Source organism: Calidris pugnax, unplaced genomic scaffold (assembly GCF_001431845.1).
Source record: "Calidris pugnax isolate Ruff unplaced genomic scaffold, ASM143184v1 scaffold211, whole genome shotgun sequence".
NCBI lineage: Eukaryota > Metazoa > Chordata > Aves > Charadriiformes > Scolopacidae > Calidris > Calidris pugnax.
The window spans coordinates 10,830,953-10,850,796 of NW_015091083.1; the positions used below are offsets into that span (position 1 = coordinate 10,830,953).

General features: G+C 40.4%; 1 protein-coding gene across 2 annotated transcripts in view; it reads right to left on the reverse strand.

The window, feature by feature from the left end:
• Window positions 1–19,844, reverse strand: part of AHNAK2 (AHNAK nucleoprotein 2) — a 70,090-nt gene that overhangs the window by 23,223 nt on the left and 27,023 nt on the right. Inside the window, exons 2-6 of one of the 2 annotated variants that reach the window (XM_014957551.1) lie at window positions 3,885–3,955; window positions 3,019–3,105; window positions 2,195–2,251; window positions 1,455–1,596; window positions 518–699 (exon numbers count right to left, since the gene is read on the reverse strand). In XM_014957551.1, coding sequence (XP_014813037.1) covers window positions 518–699; window positions 1,455–1,590 — 318 coding nt within the window. In that variant the 5' untranslated portion in view covers window positions 1,591–1,596; window positions 2,195–2,251; window positions 3,019–3,105; window positions 3,885–3,955. The remainder of the gene's footprint in view (window positions 1–517; window positions 700–1,454; window positions 1,597–2,194; window positions 2,252–3,018; window positions 3,106–3,884; window positions 3,956–19,844) is intronic. The other variant, XM_014957552.1, reaches the window with a different exon arrangement.

Genomic DNA, 19,844 nt, shown 5'->3' on the forward strand with positions numbered 1-19,844 from the left:
AGAGGTTTCTATATGTATCTTTCTATGTCTATACAAATATATGTAATATTTATATATATGCTTACGATGAGGAAAATAATTTTGAATGTGTTGGTGACCTATAGCAGATCATGTCTATGGAGATATCAGTGATTAAGCACATATTTTTAATAGAAAATTTCATTGATAAGCTTTTGAGAAAAATATCTACTGATATTTTACATTTTGTAAAATATTGAACATAAGTATTACAGAGCTTGTCTGGGTCTGTTCTATCAGTGGACATTTACCAACAAAAAAAATGCTGGCTCACTAGGGAAGAACATTTTTCTACCCTAACACAAGATTTTGGCTTTATCCAAAAATCTATAGTCTTGCCGAGGATATTTATAAAACTGCAAATATTATTTAGAATTTTTTTTCTCTCATGAATATTCATGCTTGTTTAAACACAAAGACACGTGTATTTTCTGCTCTATTTCCATATAGCACATTACTACAGTGTTATCCAAACTTTGTAAACTAATCAAAAAAATACCTGGCTTAATTTATCCTTTTTGTACTGGGCTGTAGAGTGAATGTGTGCTAGCTCTTCTTTCCCAGTAATTTTTCTTTTGAGGCTGAATTGGACTCTGTATGGCTCGGAATATTGGAGAATCTTGAGGGCATCTTCATATTTGATATTATCGAAAAATACTGTAGCACTTAGGAGCTGATCACCTGCAAGTGGAATCAGACATCATTTTAGTTTGTGTTTTCTTGCGGTTTTTCAAATTCTGTTGAATTAATGCTCATTACATTAAAAAATCTTTATTTATTTAAAATATCAACCAATGTTCACATAATAGAATCACAGAATAGTTAAAGCTGGAAAGGACTTCAGGACACCATCTAGTCCAACTGCCTTTCTCAGGGAAGGGTCAGCTGCAGCCAGTTGTTAAGGTCTATGTGCAGTCAGGTTTTGAATATTTCCAAGAATGGTGACTTCACAACCTCTCTGGAAAACCTGTTCCAGTGGCTCACCACCCTGACAGTAACAAAGCTTTTTTTAATATTTTTTAGTATTTAGACTCTGGCCCATTGTTCCTGTTGAAATCAATAGTTATTGTAGTTTTATGGCATACTATTTTGTGAAAGAATCAAATGCAGGTTCTTTATTAACGTTATGAGTTGGGTATTTTTTTCATGTTATTTGTGTGTATAGTACTTTCTATGTATCTTTTTCACTGTGTCAGTGAAAATTACATAATTGGTTTTTTGTATAAAAAAAAAATAATCACATTTAATTATTGTTTAAGAAACTGATCTTTTAATTTATTAATATGGAAAGGTCAAGCTCACACATAATATTACTTGGTTTGGGATCTACTATTTTTATTACCTAAAGAGATGACAGATGAGCTACATACCTGAATATTTTACTATATTTTTTTAAAAAACAAACCAACAAAACGCAACAGAAAATCAGACTGTACCTTCTCTCAGACTAAATATTTTTGAAGCAGGAGATTCCTTAAGTACTTTTTTAATAAATATTCCGTCATTTCCTCCGCCCATCACACTAAAACCACTAGCACCAGCTTCCACTTCTGTTTTCAGGGTCACTTCCATTGTCTCCTAGATATAGAAAAAGGTGTGAATTTGTAATTCTTATTCATTTGTATCAAGGTTTTCTACATTATTCTGCAATAAAAATTGAGTCTCCTCAGATATATTTTCAGTAGCTCAAGAAAGATTATCTAAAATTGAGAATGAACTTATTTAGTATGGGTTTGATTCTGTTCTAAATTAGAATTAAGCACATATGTTAGGGCTACGCTGGATCAGGGTCATAGGGAAAATATGTTGTAACTTTAAAATGTGAAACATATGGAATCTTTTAGATCTGAAATATTGTGTTTTCTGTGAAGATGTTAAGCACCTGAATTAGAGTAAATGCGCCAGAAAAGTCAGACTAAGAGCTGTACTGTACTTAAACCAGAGAAGGCTAAAGAACACTAAAAAGAATTATAGAAGGACTCCAAATGGGAAACATAAGTGTTCATGCCTGTGCCACAACTAGGCAATTTGTAAAGTTCCTGGTCAAAACAAGTCTAAATTGATTTCTTGCCCATTTGTCCTTCCCTCTGTCCACCCATCCATGTCTGTGCATTGCAATTGACTTTATTATTTTGCAAGCCATATGCCTAAAACTATGGAGTGCCTTTAGACCAACCTGTGGATGACTCTGTTTTGATTTGTCTGTAGAATTTTTTTTATTTTCGTCTTCAAGCTGAAAAATAATTTGCAATTATTTAGTGTTCAGAAGTCATGCTGTTGTAAAGTACAACAAAAGTCCTACATCAGTTAAAATCCCTGGTTTAGACTAAGAACTGAGGCTGACTTTAATGGCAACAGAGCAAAATTGGGATCTACAAGTGTAATGTAAAATGTGGATGATTTAACTATATTATTCCAAGTAGCAAATTAAATGCCAAGGCCAATTTTTTGAATGAAAATTTGCATGAAATGAATGTCAGAAACCAATTGTATTAAGACATTGGGAGCTTTTCTGTGTGTTACTCATGTAGCACATTTCTTATGTTTTCATCTATGTGAACACACTTCTTTTTCATTTATTTGACTTCAGCATGAATGTCAAACTGTTGCCTACTTATCTCAACATAACTGTACTAATTAAATCTTTAACTTGGAATAACCAAGAGGTACAGGTGATTTTGAAATACCTATTAGCTAGATTCAAGCCAGTTAAATATTCAAATAATAGGAAAAGCATTGTGATTTCTTGACACTCTCTGGCCCAGGTACTTAAGGAATGAAGTCAAATGCATTTTTTTGCCAAGAAACAAGAATGCAGCCAACACCAAGTCCAGTACCATATTCTGGTATGAACATGGCCCTTATTTTGGTGGGGACAGGAAGACAATATGGCTGCAACAACATCTTTTTACATGACATGAGTCTTGGCTCGTTGTAGGAGATAAAGCCTCTTGAAACAACTTGGTAAAGCCATGCCTGCATGAAAACTCAGTGTCTTGCCTTTAAATATTCTCCTTCTATATATTCATAAACTGGAGAGGATCCTTGTGGTCTTGGACGGATGTCTTCTACTGCCACGTCATTAACCTGTGGAAAAGAAATGAGTGGTGGAAAGGAACATCTACCATTAAACAGTGAGACATTTTTTTATAAGAGGTTTTCTCTTTAGGCATAGTCTCCTTCTTTGTACAAATCTTTCATTAGTAATGGTGGATGTAGAATAAACAATAACTCTTTCCTTAGATCAAGAACAAATAAATTTCTCATTTAAGGATGTTACTGAAGAACACAAGGGACAGACTGATGAGAGACAAAAACCGCTGTATGCTGATTTAATTCTTTTTATGAATTATATGCATCTGTGGGGTGAACAGACTGAAAATACTGACAGATCAATCAGTAATAATTGAAAAGAAGACAATAAAAATTCCCTCCCCACCTAACTTTTTATCATGCAGCTTCAAACTTTATTGCCCTCTATAAGCGAGCAAGCCATGGAAGAGTCCCAGCAGGAATTTCTGCCAACAGATATTTGGCATGCTTCCTTCTGGAGCCAAGCAATAGGGAACCAAAACCAAGTAAAGATTTAAAGAAAAGTTACTGCAGTCAGCAGCCATGTAATAGTTTGCTAAGTCTGGGTATTGAACTTATACTGGTGACTCATGGCAAAGAGCAGACCACTTTATATTGAAGCATCATTCTGGCAGGAGAATCCCAAGTGGAAATACAACATTTTGTATGGGGGAAAAAAAATAATCTCTGGCAATACCTGGCTATCAAGAAAATACTTAAGATCCTGTTTTAACAAGATAACTGCCAAATGCACATTCCCCCCAAAAAACCCCAAGTCGAAAAAAAACACTCACAGAATCCTCCTCCTCCGCATCCGCGTCAGCATCTCCTGGAGGCTCAGCCGGTCTCAGCTGTCGTCCAGAACCTGAAAGCAGCACACAGGTTGTTGGTCTCCGTGGGGGCCACGCAGAGCACACAGCAAGCTGGAGCCCGGGGGACGCCAAGGGCCAGCTGTAGAAAAGCCTGCTTTCATTCAGATCCCTTATCTCACATCTCATCAGGCTGATCTCTCCAAAGATACCAGAAATATTCACATGCAGAAATGTAAAGACTTTTGTGAAGAAAAAAAAAACACATCCCCAGACTGGAGAAAATGTAGAGCTAGAAGTTGGTCAGCTTATATATTTATTTATTTTTTAATTACCAAAGAGGGCTTGAGGTGTGCACCATCCCTGGAGGTGTTCAAAAGACGGGTTGATGAAGTGCTGGGAGGTATGGTTTAGTGATGATGCTCCTTGTTTGTTGTGTGGGTGTCTATTTTTGTCAGTTAGGTTGACGGTTGGACAAGATGATCTTTAAGGTCCCTTCCAACCTAGAAGATTCTGTGATTCTGTGTGTATTGGGCAATATCGGCAGGGGTTTGGCAGTGGTGTGTTCTCTGTGGGTTATGGACCATCCTGTGCTGGATGCAGCCACTTGCAGCCAGCTCCCCCTGCAATGCTGAACTGATTGTAGGAGTTTCTGGCACCTTCATGAAAAGGTGTTTAAGAAAGGGTGGTAAGCACTGAGAAAAAGAGACAGCACCACTAGAGGAGGAGGAGAAAGTCAGGGAAGACCACACCAGAGCTGGAGGAGAGATGGCAAAGAGATGCTGGAGCAAAATAGTATCTTGAGAAGGGGCCAGAGGAACAAAAGCCACTTCAACAAGGGCAGAGAGGAGGAGGCTTGATTCTAATGGGCCAGTACCTGGTGAGGAAACCCTCTCTGGGGCAACTGAGTACAAAGCAAGGAGTGGAAAACGAAAAGCAGACACCACTTCCTGACCTCTGTCTCCTGCACCAGCCCTCACCTCCCCAAAAGGACTCAGTGTAGCCCACAGCAAGGGGGCTGGAGATGAGAAAGAGTGGTGTATGGAGTGCTGCTGAGGTGTTTTTCCCTAAGGGGTTTTATTTTTTTAAAATATCAGAATCAGTAATTTAAAGTTCATTAACTGGCATTAAATTAAGTTGATTGAAATTCCCCATTTCAAAGCTCTTCCTTGCCTTTGACAGAGATCTTAAAACAAACGCTGGAGAGTAAACATAATGGTCATAAAGACTCTGCTTTCTTGATTTTTAAAAATATTCAGGGTGGAGGGAAGTGGGGTGAAGGAAATGGGCTGTTTGAAAGTATGAGTCTGTTGAAGTGCCTTAAACTGAGCACTGAAGAATGAAAACAGCATGAATAAATACATCATCATTTTCAGACATCCAGGCTTAGCCAGTAGAGGACAGTGTGGCTGAATTACACATTCCCTGATGCACAGGCTATTCTAGTACAAGCATGAGCTCTTGTCCTGATATCTATGTCTCTTTCCTGTCTCCACTGTCCGTTTTTTTCCAAGCCATCAGCCTGACTGGTGCTCTCACGCCCAGTTCTGCAACTGCCATTAGTATCCATAGTTTTGGCTCTCCTAAACACACGCTCTGGCTTAAGGACATGCTCGAACGCTAGAGAAGACAACCGCAAGCAGAACTGTGCCACTCATTCATTGTCTACTTTAAATGAAGAATCCTTGGGCTGGAAGACAACATTTCTGGATGGGGATGCTACATGCTGTGTGTGCAGACAAGCTGGCACGACTTAACGCCTGTATGCAACCACTCTAACTCACACGACTTGCCAAGCTCTTGTTAAAGTGGCTGTCATTTTGCTAGCTTTTCTTCATAGTCTTCTCATCTCCTACATTTATTTTTCCCGTGACTTCTTTTGAAGATGAAATAATTATTTAGTACAGGCAAGGTCTTGAAAGAGTTATGCCTTGTGACCAGTGATGGATCACTTTGTTAAGATGAATGGAAATAGTGGGCTTCCAGTGGGAATATTCCATGTCAGCCTGTGGGCCAAATTTCTGAACTTGACAGAATAGAAGGCATTCTCATTATCCTTATGTACATCACCTTAATCAGCTCTCCTGTGGTATTCTAGCTCCACAGAATTAGGAACAACAACTCAGAAGACATCACATCTACCAGACCATGCCTCCTTTAGCCTTCACGGGACTAGTCCTGATGATTACGATGGACAACTCCAGAAAACAGTCTTAGTGCAAATCCCAATTCAGATTAAAGACCTGCATAAAGTGGCTTAATTTTTTTTTTTTTTTCAAAAGCTCCAGCCTTTGCAATCTTCACAAGCTCAAGAAAATTGGAAAATGAGCAAAACTCTGTTAAAAAATTTAGATGTATATTTATGAACCTGATTTTAGGCATTTCTGCCTGAAAATTCTGGAATCAATTTATGAAGCTCTTCACCACATGTATTTTAATAGGCATCATATGAGGAGAAGAGCTGCAGGACTGAGGTTTGATTGTTTAATTTGCTTAGTGCTTCTAAAGATTCAGGTGCCAACAGTGAATTTTATGGCTGTTACTAAAATTCCAAGAAATAGTAAGGACTTAGTCTTGGGGCATTGCCGTATTTTTCACTTGGGAGAATCCCACCCACAAGCCCTGCAGTCCAGTAGAATGACTTAACAGAATATTGCTTGGATTGCTAGAGCGTTTGCTCTTCAGTGCAGAACTTCAAGGCTAATTACAGCACCAATCCCTGGTGGCTGCCAATAATTTTGCTACTGGAAAAGAAAAAGGAAAGAATTATCTGGGAGAATTTTTGGGCTGGTTCACTGCCGTTTCTCTTGTTTTAGCCTGGTGTAACTTTGGCGACATTTTAGTTGTCTAGAACTGGAGCAATCCAAGTATGGGCTGCTCCATTCTCAGGACTTGAAAACAGTCCTGTGTAGTTTGTGCCCTTGATTTTTCACCATCCAGTGGGGCACATCCCTTGAGCCTAGGGTACTGCAGCTACCCTACAGGTTCTAAGAGGTGAAGCTTTTAAAACCAGATGTTTTAAACAAAGGATTCTTAGAATGATTAGGTGACCAACACCTTCAAAGCCTTCCTGTTGCTAAGACGGGGCTAATCATAAAATCCAAGGGAATTAGATCACTTCCCGCAGTGAGACCTGAATGCTTATTTCCCATCAGGATGCCATTTTAAAGCAAAAAAACGACACTACCAATTCTTGTTCAGTGTGGAAGCAGAGAGATAGACCTGGCCTGGATAACATCTCATCTGGGCCTGGACCAGGAGAGAAGTTTCTTGTTTTTCACCAGCCGTTGATCAAGCAAAGCAGTGGTGTATGAGGCACAAGGGTGGCTTCACATGCTTGGCCAAGCATTGGCAGGCGATTCCTCTCCTTGTCCTTGCAAGAGGGGTTGCGGATCAAGGTTTGCCCAAAATGTTGCCAGAAAAATCCCCTTGCTGTTAAGGGGAAAATCTGTCAGCATAAAAGGCCTCTTTCACCCACCTCATGATGGGTGGGAAGGGACAGAGTGCTCCTGTGAAAGCCTTTAGTAAACTGCTACCTTTCTGAAATGGTGATAGTAGGGCTCTTTCCTACAAAAAGGAGTAAGAGATCACTGTCCCCAGGGCTAACAGAGATGTGGGTGGGATTGTGTGGAAGGACACCACGTACACAAACGACCTTCCCTCCCAAAGCTTCACACACCGAGGCCTTTCCATCCACCCCGATTTCCCCAAACTCTGCCTGCTCTGCCCCTCTACCATAGCTAACCCTTGTCATAAAAGACTTGTTGTGCCCCTGATTGCTACTCTAGACTAGGATTTGCTTCAGATTTTTTCCCGATTCAGAATACTTTAAAAACAAATCTATAAAAGAGGGAGATTTCAATACATCGACGAATTCCATTTTCAGCAAAGCCTTCTTTCTCTGTATAAAAGACTGTGACAATAAACTATGATTTATATGCATGTCATTCTCGTGCCCCAAATAGTAGTGATGCCAACATTTTATAGGTTTTAACTTTTTTTATAAACTCTGGACAATCGGTGCTTTGTTCAAAATGTTTTCATAAACAAGATGGAATTTACATCAGTGACTACTTCTAATAGCTGCTGAACTGCCTTCAGAACAAGGGGATTTTTTGAAAGTAGGCAGTAGGAGTTATACAGGCTGGGACGTTTCCATGTCATATACTGAAAGTTGGGTTTGCTTTTTAAATGAAATTTAAGAAAAAATATCTTTAATCTAGAAAACCAGCTTGACTGTTTTGGGTAAAACCACAAAAACATAGAACCACGTTATTTTTTTGGTATTCGCGTTTGGTGGGTAACAGTCTCCAAACCCACATGTGAGATATTATAATCAATTTCAAGTGTGACAGTGTCATTGAATTCAAGTCAATTGTGCTTTAATGTATTACATAAACCGAAGAGAAACCTATCTTTAATTTGGACACTAGCATATAAAATTACTATCATCTGTATACTTTAAAATCAAATAGAACAGCAAATAAGAATACTGGAAATGTTGTTAAAAAAGAAAATATAACATCCTTTCCTGATCATCTTAGCTTCCTGGCTTACAAATTATATCCCTTTCTCTACAATTCTTAGATTTAGGCTTTCTGCCTTTAAAGATTTTATACTGAAGTTTGCACACGAATGTAGTGAATTTAAGTAATCTGCTCTTATCCTTAAGCATATAACTCTTTCTTGCATCAACTTCTTAGGCATTCTCTTTCCTGCTAAAAGTGGCTTTGTTTTGTTTTATTTTATTTAAATTTTGTGCTGATGTTGTGTTGTTTTCCTGGAGATTTTAATGGAGATCAGTTAAAACTGACCAGAGTAGCAACGGTTGCAAAGCATATATTTTTCACAAAGATGCAGGTTAAGCATTCCTCGTTGTCAGGTAATATCCTCACCGGGAGAAGAGATTCCCTCTTGCTGTGAACTGACTGGCATTACTTATCTAACTTCACTTCAACAACCAGCTTCTCTTAACAGGCAGAAACCTGAGCTGTGGTAAACATCAGTCCACAGGGGAAAACTTGCATGCCTTGCTCACTCATTTATTATTATTTGTTGATATGTGAAGGTCACAACCTGTGCCTTTTCTTTACTAGGATTTTAGCGTTTGCGGGTTAGCATTTCTGAGCTACGATAAGAAGCAACCGGTCCTGTTTGTGCAGTATTGTGGAAATTAATAGCTTTGAGCCCACTGCCAGTCAGAAGACTCATGCCTTAACACGTGGGCAAGGCTGGGACACCTTTTGCTCAAGCCTTTTCTGACAATAAAGAGCACATTCTGGGCATGCAACATCATTCGTATTGTTAATAAGGAGAAAGAAGAATGAATAATTGCAAGAAAAACTACAACACTAATAATTTAATGTCATTGTCATTGTTGGCACTGTGTTTGACCCAGTAAAGAATTCATACATGTAGGTCAGCAGTTTTCACAGTGCTCCTTCCCTCGTGGGCTCATGGTAAGTAAATAAGGTTGTGCATCACTGCTGTCACAGGCAGCTTCAGCTGGCTTCTGTGTCAGACCCCTCTTCCCACACCCATCAGTTCCTGTACATTAACCCCTAATTTTTAAATTAAATCCCTTTCTCAAAATGGATAATATGCCTGATTTTTCTACCCCCACAGCTTGTTCTCCCTCTCTTGCAGGTATCACAATTACTGGGATTCCTTTTCTTCCCTCAGAGCTCTCACAGTCGCCGGAGCAGTGCTGCTGTGAAGCCCTGAAGCCCCTTCTATTCACTTCTTATATTTGGAATAGGGAATATTTTAAATAGTTAGAATATCTAAAATCGTAGTTCCCAGTTCAGGAAAGCACTCGATAACAGGAACGCTATGCACATGCTTGGCATTCATCTTGGCTTCTCAAGAGCAATTTTTCAGATAGGCAACTTCACCTGACCTTAGTTTACTAAGAGAAATTTTTCACTTCAAGATTATGGGCAAAAAGGCAACAATTCAAACATTTCAGTTTTTCTTTGGTAACCTCAGTATTTCGGTTTCCATGTCCCCTTCTTTTCTATAGCTATCCCAATCTACTGTCTCTATTATTTTGGTGAGTTATTAAATTAATGCACCTTACAGTGGGTTCTTTGGGTTTCCCAGAATATCTCCAAAGATTGACGAATAAATGGAGATCAGTGAGCTAATTAAAATGCCATTTCAGGTAGACAGTGTCATCAAGCATATAAGATACTGCATTCTTGGTTTGGTTTCCTTAAAGTTGCCATGAATAAAGAATGGCTAAAATCAGCTTTTTTTTAAGAAGACCTCATGACAAATTTGCAATGACAGCAAAAGTACCACCTTTTCCATCTCAGTTACCATTTTCTGGATACGAATATGAATTTTTGGCACTTCACTATTTTTCACCACTTTCCAAAATCAGCTGTGCTAAAGATCTTTGAATCTACAAGCAGGTCTTTGTGTTCTGCATCAATTGGCTTGACGGAGCCAGGATTTGCCAATCCCTGCTCTAAAAATGTTGCGCAAATGGTATGTACAAGCACAAAAATAGTCACCCGGTATCAGCAGTGGCCTGAAATGTTTCACTATTTCTCTTTGTTTCCCCCAGAGTTTTTTTCCTTCAGCTTCAGTTACAAATGGAAGCGGTGACCTCACGCTACATTAAAGAGGACTAAAAGCCTAGGGATTTTGTAATGCTTCATGGTCTATTCTGGAAAAGAAACAAACCATGGCAGGTTCGGTGTCCAAAACTGCTGTCTGGAGGCTACACGGCAAAGAGCATCTGCTCTAACACCTACCTTGGGCTCCCCTGTGAATCTCTTTAAGTGTAAATATCGAGGTTAAGTGTAAAGACCATGAAAGAAAACAACCAGGAGCATACGGGTGAAGGGAGTGTGAGGAGGTTGGCTCTAGCAGTTCAGGGCAATTCGTCCCCACCACCCAAATCATCCTCCCGGGCAGTTTGGTGGAGGAGTCATGTCCTTCCAAGCAAGCTGGCTGTGAGGGAAAGGGTCCTGCAAGCATCTACCAGCAAAGATTAGACTCTGAAAATGTCTGCAAATAGACTCTTTTATGCACACACCATGTTCCTTGAGAAAGCTGCCACCAAGTTTAAAGCACAGCCCATGGTGCAGGCTCTTCCACAGTCTATGTAGGGTTGACTGTGAGCTCCAGGAAGCCCATGGCATTCCCAGTAAGGAGCTCCAACTACACTGGGGAAAAACCATCAGTGAAAAATCAACATTTTCACCTTCTACAGAGGGTCCCTAGCGCATTCCACAGGCCTGGACTAACTCCATTGTCCTGCAAGATCCCAGGGACTGAGTTACAACTGCTGGGCAGGGCTGTGGGGCACGGCAGGACCGCGGGGGGAATGCCAGGGCTGTCACTCTATCCCGGCAGGATACGTGGCGCTGGGGACATGCGGGTGCAATGTCACGGAGAAGGCTGCTGCTCCCAGCCCTCCACCTCAGGAATGTGATGTGTTGCTTCACTTGAACCGCCGCCAGCGAGACAGCGGGGGCACCCAGAAGCTCCACCTAGACGAACCAGCCTGTCAGCTCCGAAAGGAATGATTACCACGGCAGAAAAAAAAAAGCAGCTGTTCTGCCTCAGAAAAAGTGACAAAGTGAGGAATAGCAGCACCTCCCCTTTAGCGTTTCCCCTCTGCCCTGCGCTGGGAGTAGAGACCCTCCCTGCCAAGCCCTGAAATTCTGATCTCCCCAGCTTTCCGTGGGATGAAGACAAAGGATGGTGGAATGAAGAGTCGAGATTTCGGTGCTAACAGGCCTTGTTATCTGCAGGATGCTATCAGAACCAGCTGGGGCTGTGTTTAAGCTGTACTCCTGCCTTTGTTTGGTGCTGGGGTTGGCAATGGCCCCTGGCTGTGCTCTGTCACCAAGCTGCATGCTTGTGCTGGGATGAACCTAGCTCAGACTTCGCAGCCGAAAGCAGTGGGCTTGTCACACAGCAAAGCTAAAGGAGCAGCAACTCCCAATTAACCCAAGTGTGAATAGTTTCCTTCCATTCAAGGCACGAACAAGATGTTTTGATTCAATGCCTTGGTATGTTAAGCTGCCCTTGTCGGCAGTTGGAGTACTTCATTGAAAGCCTTCAAATCGTTTCATCTCAAAAACCTTCCGAAAACAGAAAATATATGTAAGTTATAATCATCGGTCTCCTCGCCGACTGGAGACCTGTTTGTGAAGTTCTCCTACTTTTATCAAAAGGAACGGTCCTCTGCTCTGTAAAGTACATCCAAGTAGAGAAATGCCACGGGTTTCTCACAGACCACGCTGAGCTCTGCAGGATTTTATAGAGCGTTTTCTGCAGGTTGAAGACTATCAGGGAAGATGTGGAAGAGCACTGGCAACTAAGAACAGACATAAACACTACCATAAAAAGAGAAACTAACAGCCCCCAGATGAAAAGGGGAGTGAATGGCTTTCCCCTGAGTGTGTGTTTATTGATAAGCTCTGCTCAAAGATTTAAAACTATTAAAAGCATGCCTGCTCATGCTTCACAATAGGAGCAAAACTTTAATGAGATCGATCAGGAAGGAGCTCTTTATTTTCACAGTGGTCCACCTTTTTTTCTGATGGTAAAGATAAACTTAATAGAATCCATAGGGCACTTCAGAGCAGGAGAATAAATCATTCTAGTGGGGCTCTGCACAGACTTTCTCATCTTTAGTCATATTTAAACATGAAAAGCACGGGGGACCTTTTTCCAAGCCTTTTTTTTTTTTTCCCCTTGTCAAACTGAAATTTCCCAGATCCTGGGTTAATGAGTTTCATCCAGCTGTGACCATTTTTTGGTGATTTGGCTATATAGGAAACGTAATTTGGCCAGATGCATGTAACTCTTCGGGTACAATATTTACTAAAACATTTTATTAGTCCTATACTTCACCTGTTGCTAAAAAAGAATAATGTTTCATAGGAGTAACTCAGTGTTTGAAAATTAAGTTCTCAACCAAAGTTTGTTGTGAGAACATGGTTAGATTGATGCCCAAGAAAGACAGCAAAAGCAGGTGCTGGTGGTTGATACCTGAATGGGTCCATCCCTCCTCTCATTAGCTAAAATACAGCTGTAAGAGGTAGAGTGAAAAAGGCAGCTGGAGAAATGCTCGTGGCACTGACCAGATGACCAGAGGTTCAGAGCTGTTTCCCCCTACTTGATGGTTGTCTCTCAGAAGCAGGAGTTCTGCATGGTCTCTGTAGATTTAGTCTGACAGTCGCCTGGAAGGTAGGTGTGACGTCCTGTGCTGTGTCTGTGTGTATTTGCTTGTCTCAGGCAGGAATTTTCCTCTCTTTCAGGTTTTACGTGACAAAATGTGAATTTTACTTCCTGCATGAATTCCCAGGGTGTTCTGGTGTATAATTATTGTGATGATGGTGTAACGTTAGGACCCTCTCTGATAATTATCAATTATGATCTTTTTCCAGGACAGCAGGTTCTCTATTCTCACAAAGTCAGTAAGAGAAGGGGATGACTTATTAGTAATTGTGGTTACATATGTCCTAGCTCCTGGGCTGAACCAAAATTTCTTACCACCCTTTTGGACAGGGCAAAAGCGAGTTAGAGATTCATAGCCAAATAAAGCAAAAAAGACTGGTCTAATCCACTGTGATCCTCAACAGCTTTATCTCCTGGGACTCCCAACAATTTTATCTCTTGGAATATACTGTTTTTACTTACGACTGAGTCTCTACCAGCGCTGTAAATAGTTGCACGGATACCCAGCTAACATCTTGCAGGGTGTCACCATCCATCTGCATGGTCTAGGTTTTAAGAAGGGCTTCAGGGGCATGTTGCAAGTGAAGTGCTCTCACTTGCTTACCAGTTTCAGGAACCCTAGCAGGAACTACTCTGCAGTTATTTGGACAGCCAATATATTGATTAGGCATGTTGCAGCTTTGTTCACTCAAAAAAAACCCACTCTTCATCTATATAAGAAACTAATCTTTGAAAGTGAACACAAAGCTGCCTTCCTCTTGGACTGAGGGACAGCTGATTCCCACCATCCTCCCTGTTAGATAGCTGAGAACTTTGCTCATATCACGACTTGCCTGGAAGAGGAGGCAGGTGGGTGCCTATTGCAGATAAGGCCCATTAAAGCTCACGCAAATTAACTTTCCCACATTCCTTCTCCTCGCTGATTCACCCCGCTAAGAATCCAGGCTTCTCCCAGAGGGGATTGCCTGTTCCCCTGCCAAAGCACGGCCCTACGCCAAGGTAGAAAGGAATCAAATGAATGCATTTATTAAAAATGATTGTTCTATCCATGTAGGCTTGATTGGCAGTCCTGGAGGCTCATTTTGGCTGGCCAAAGAGTAAGGACCACTTGAAAATTAGTGGCCAAAGCACCAAGCTGTTTCTTAAGGTAACCCAGTGCTGACCCGGAGAGGCAGCAGAGTAAGTTTACTATTCCTTGTCCTCTCCCTGACACATTAGGGGAGGATGCTAATTCTTTGCTGCTTTTGGTGATGACCACATTTGGCCCCTAAGAATAGGTCTTAAAAGAATAGAGGATCTACTAACATTATGCAAAAAGCCCAAAGGAGGCTTTATATAAATGGCTCTTACCACTCTGAATTAAAAACAGATTTTTCAGCCCAAACTGCTTTTCAAAACCACTGCTTACAAACCATCCTTATCAGAATCAATGCATAGTAAAAAGTTTTGTATTTTTATATAACTATAAACACATATACATATATAAAAATTATTTTTTACATTAAAGATCCATATGGTCTAGGCTGATTTTTTTTTTTTCATTTCTCTTTACTCCACGGATAAAATTCAGTGCAGAATTAAGTGCCCGGATGTAGCAGAATTAATGGAGTGATGTTACTTTGCACGTCTCTCTGGTATGCTGGGCATAGCCCCTCTCAAAACAGGAATGCAGCAAAACCCTTGTAGCTTTTCCACAACCTTTTATGGGGGCTTTTATATAAATATCTGTCCTTGGTAACAGGTTTCCAGTTTGAGAGAAAGTTCCTTGGGCAACTTGTTTGGATGTAAATCACTATGGAAGAAAATATCCTTTAAGCTTTTAAATTCCTTAATGTATATGTAATTCAAGAGATATGGGATAAAGGTGACAGAAAATTGTTATGGGAAAATGTTTTACATCAAAGATAAAGTTAGCAGTTCCCTCACTTTAAGATAAAAATCTTTTCTGTCAATAAACAGTGATGGTAGCAAAATAGCATTTGGCACAGCTCCTTTTCTCTTGTTTTTATGTGGAGTAGGAGGGTCCCTTTAAAAATTAGAGAGAATTTCTGGATGCAGACTGTGGCTCTGCAAAAGCAGAAATGCTCACTTACAGATAAAGTAATCCATTGAGTCAAATTAATAAATTAATTGGAATAGTTCAGTTCACATCAATGCAATTAAAACCTCAATAAATGGACTATAAACTTAGTTTTCAGTGAAAAAAAAGTCAGAGTTCAAAAGACTTTAACAAGTGAGGTACCAAATTCTTTTCAAAAATGTTGTCTTCTTTTTTCAGTTCATTGGTTTTCACCTCTTTCTTTTTTTCAAAATGTTCCCCTAGCAGATGTCTACCTTGTCCCAGCATTTTATAAACTTGTGATAACTGTCTTCTTTTACAAATCAAATTTGTGAACTTAATTTAATCTTTATTGCTTGAAACTAGAAATAATCAGATATGTGAGACTGAAAAACATTGGAATTTTAAGAGCATGTTAAATTTCAGAAGGAGAAACTGAAGGTGACAAACTTTCTTTGCATTGTATTTTTGCAAAAAAAAATTAATTATTTGAATCTTTACATGTGGGTTTTCAAATGATTCAGTGCTCATTTTTCCTCTCCGCACCATCTAGCCAGTCTGAGGCACCCAAAAATAACAAACCAGCATGCTTGCCTAATAGATTAGAGGAAAACACAGTTTAGTTAAGGAAATAGATTTCAGTTTTCTGTTTCAGAGAGGGTAGTATAAACAAAAGGGAGAAACTATTTTTTTTTAAAGACTCATTACTGCAGTTCTGGATCTCTTTTTGACTAAAGACTCAAATAACAAGAAAGTGACTACGCTGCAGATGGTCCATGTAGTAACTGGTGAATGAATTGAGACGGGTGGAGTTGTTTGAAAGCATTAAGAGGAAAACACTAAGAGGACTATTTCTTGGATTTGATTATCAACCCTGAGGCTGATTCATAACAGTTACAAATATTCAGAGCCTCTGTGTAATAAGAAAATAATGATATCTTGTGGAAATGAGTAACTGCTTCTTTATCATAATGGTCTACTCACAGGTTAAATATTTTTTAACTCAGTTAAAACAGGATGCATTATTTTTGAAGGCACATGGTAACATTTTTCTCGATGAACAGCTGTGCTAGATTCAGACTAATGTATAAGAGAGAATAAATTACATTTTGCCCTTCAGCTAGATCAAGGGCTCTGCTGAAAGCAGCAGCATTTTTCCAGCACGAAGCCAGTGTTAAGAAAAGGAAGAGCCCAGGGCTTCAGTTACAGTCTTTGAGATCTACTGCAAGCAGGTGGATCTGATTCTTTTCTCAGGTGGCTTCTTCAGAGTCACTTACATCTGTGCAGCAGGAGGACAATCCAGTGGCTTGTCCCCAGTTTGCAGAATGACAATGACCACCTGGCTTTGTGGAGCTGTGGACAGTTTGAGGATAGAATGGGAGGCACCTGAAGATGTGTGTTTGCAATTCTTGCCCCACCACCTCACACAGCTTACAGTCAATAAAGCCAGAAAAGAAGAATGATTGCTACTGGGAAATTATCCTCTCTACTGTTAACAAGATGGAATAATCTTCACTTTACCAACAAAAAGCCTCACCACCATCTTATTGAGATGTTTTTAAATACTGCAGTCCCAAAGTCCTCCATAACTATGGATGTCAATAATATTTAAGCAATGACTGAAATATTTGCTTTATATTGGGGTCAGTTTTGACAGCATTCTGCAACCATTCTGAGAGCACAATTTCTCTTCATTACAAATACTTTGAACACCACTTAATCATGCTTCAAACACTCTTATGGGGAAAGAGAAAAATAATTTAACCAAAAGGGAGTAAAGGAAACGGAAAAGTGCTGGGCTGATGTTTGATGAAGACAAGCAGCCAGAGGTCTCCTGTTAGCAGAGAAAACAAGTGTTTGACGTCTTTCAATGCAGGGCTTGATGGATTTGGGCACTGGTGGGAAAAGGGCAAAGACAACCCAGGCATAGCCCTGAGTAAGTTCTACTTCAGGAGCTGCTAACTAGAAAACCGGTCCTTTTACACTTCTGTACCAGGTAAATCTACCGTGGTAAGATTATCTCAAAAGGTTTTGAATACACCAGGACCAGAGCTTCAAGTATGTAAGACCCAGAACCACAACACTAACCAAGGCACAGTGAACAGAGCCAGGGCTAAAATGTAGGATTTCCTGGGACGCATTCTTCTGCTTATGAGTTTGGTTAAGGGAAGAGAGTTCCTTGGTTTTGGAACATAGCTTGGGCAACAAGCTTGGTGCTATATCTTGTTCTTGATCCCTGGATTTCAAAGGACCATCCTCAGAGGGCCTCTGTGTGCATGTGCAAACTACCTGTTGATGCAGGATTATCATCTTCAGCTGGAACCACTGCCCAATTAAAAACTTCTGGACTGGAATTACCATAATGTAAATGCAAGAAGGCTCTGGAATTTTTTGTTCCTCTTATCACTTGAACCTATGTGGATATTCTTCATAAGTTACTTTGTGCCCCTCTGCAGCAAGGAAGGCCACAAGCCCTTCACAGCTATATGTCTGAAGAGAGGGGGTCTGAAAATCAATCTGAACAATTTCTAGGGAGCTTAAGCTCCCCTTGTTGAGCGGTGCCAGCTCAGGGATGCTGGAAAACACATTTTTCATGCATGTGTTTTGTATTAAATGCAGCTGTCAAAAAAGAGAAGGGCTCACGTTCCTGAAAAGGTGCAGTGAAGAGAAGACAAATGTTTGGAATAAAGCATTCACAGGAATGTGCCTACTCTGCCCAGGCAAAAATCACCACTTCTGTAGAGCCTTCGGGGCAACCTTTAAACTAGCTAAGGGCTAAGGGACTAGTAGCTGCCTGGTGGTGGGATTTCAGTGGACACTGTACAAACCCAGCCAACTCCCCGGAAGGTCAGTACTTGCTGCACAAATCACTTCTCCCCATCCTCAGCCCAGATGGACAGATGCTGACTCTGCCCAAACTGCACCTTCCCAGAGCTGCACGGGCACATCTGGGCAGAGACTATCTTTAACCAAGCCTTGCTCTCCCTGCCATGCTGCAGAGAATGCTTTCCAAGCGTGTTGGCAGTGAACTTAAACCATCTACTGCAATCTGATAATGCCCACCACTAATCCATTCCGCTGCAGTAAAATTATGGAGGTGAAAACAGCAAAGGCAAAGTGAGTGTTTATTTGCTTGACAATAACTTTAATCTTATACAATAGCTATAGGATCAGATTTTGTGCTCTGCTCTGAATGCACATTCTGAAGGAGTTCAGCTGGATTTATACCAGCGCAACAGCAGAATTTGGCTTGTGATCTTCAGATGACAACATCAGTTAACAGACTTGCTTATTTCTCTGGGTTTTCTACGAAGTTCCTATTCAACAAAGATAATAGTCTAACTACGATGCAGTTCTGTGGCAACAGTGTACCACATAAATTAAGCTAACTCTGGGTAATATCACAAAAAAAATGTGTTTATAACTTCATGCCAGTTTCTGACTAATGCTTTTGTTTGTTGCTATAGCAAACCACACATGAATCTGATAGCCAAAAGCATGTTTATGACTAACCTTAGCTCTCTGGGGATTGAAAATATGAAATGAAGAAAAACCAACAAAAACCAACCACAACACACAATGTGAGGAGAACATGATAGGAAACACCTTTTTTGGCACGAGTTACTATGAACATTAAAAGTGGAGAACATCATGAGTGGAAAACATTAGGAAATGGGAACTGTGGGAATAACTGGCTTTAACCCACAGCGATTCAAATACAGCTTTTATTTCACGTTGCAAAGTTGTCTGTGCAGGGCTAGAGTACTTTGCAGGGAAGTCCTGGCTGCATGCTAAGGGACAGATTTAAGCCTCTGAAGTCTGGAGAAGTTTTGGATCAGGCTTTAAAATGTTCAGACCACTTTACTCAAGCTCATTTTTACACTCTGCCTTGACACCTAGGACACTGGTATTCACTTAATTACTTTCTGTTACGATTTATACTTTGGTAGTTTCCAAGGGCTTGCCCCAAGACTGACACCTCATTATGCTGTACAAATACACAAGGGAGAACAATGCCAGCCCCAAGGAGCCTTCTGTTGAAATAATGGAGAGAGCCAAAAGGAGAGGAGGGTGGACAGAGAGAGGGTGGGATGTGACTGTGCCACCCACCAAATCAGAGGCTGGACCCAGGTGTCTCACACCCCAGTTCAGCAGACTGATTCCAGTTACTGGAATAAGTTACTGTGGGAAGAAGAATAAATTACATCCCCTGCAGAGGAGGGAAAAATCAATACAGTCTAAGTGATTCCTAAATGAGGATAGCTTACAAAAAACTACACTATGTCAGGCAAAATTTATACTTGCATTGCCCTAATAATATTTTTAATAACCTCTTTCTTTCATGGGTGGAAAAAAAGGGGAGTATTGTTGTATAGTGTATAGATATAGATAAATTTTATCAATGTTTTCTATTGATATTAATTACTCTGCATTTAGACTGCATACTGCATCTTTATTCACAGATTTGTACTGTGCATAACGACATACAATCATCGCAATTCATGGCAAGTTCTCCCATCATGTATCCTAACGCTCAGCAGAGGGTCTTGAGATCAGTGTTGTGGAGAGGGAGGTCTGACCAACCTGTAGTGTTCCAGGTATCTCCAAGGGAGAGTGTTCATTAGTCATGGAAGATGTCATGGAAGACATCTTGACCTATCATGACAGTGTCATAAGTGGAAGCT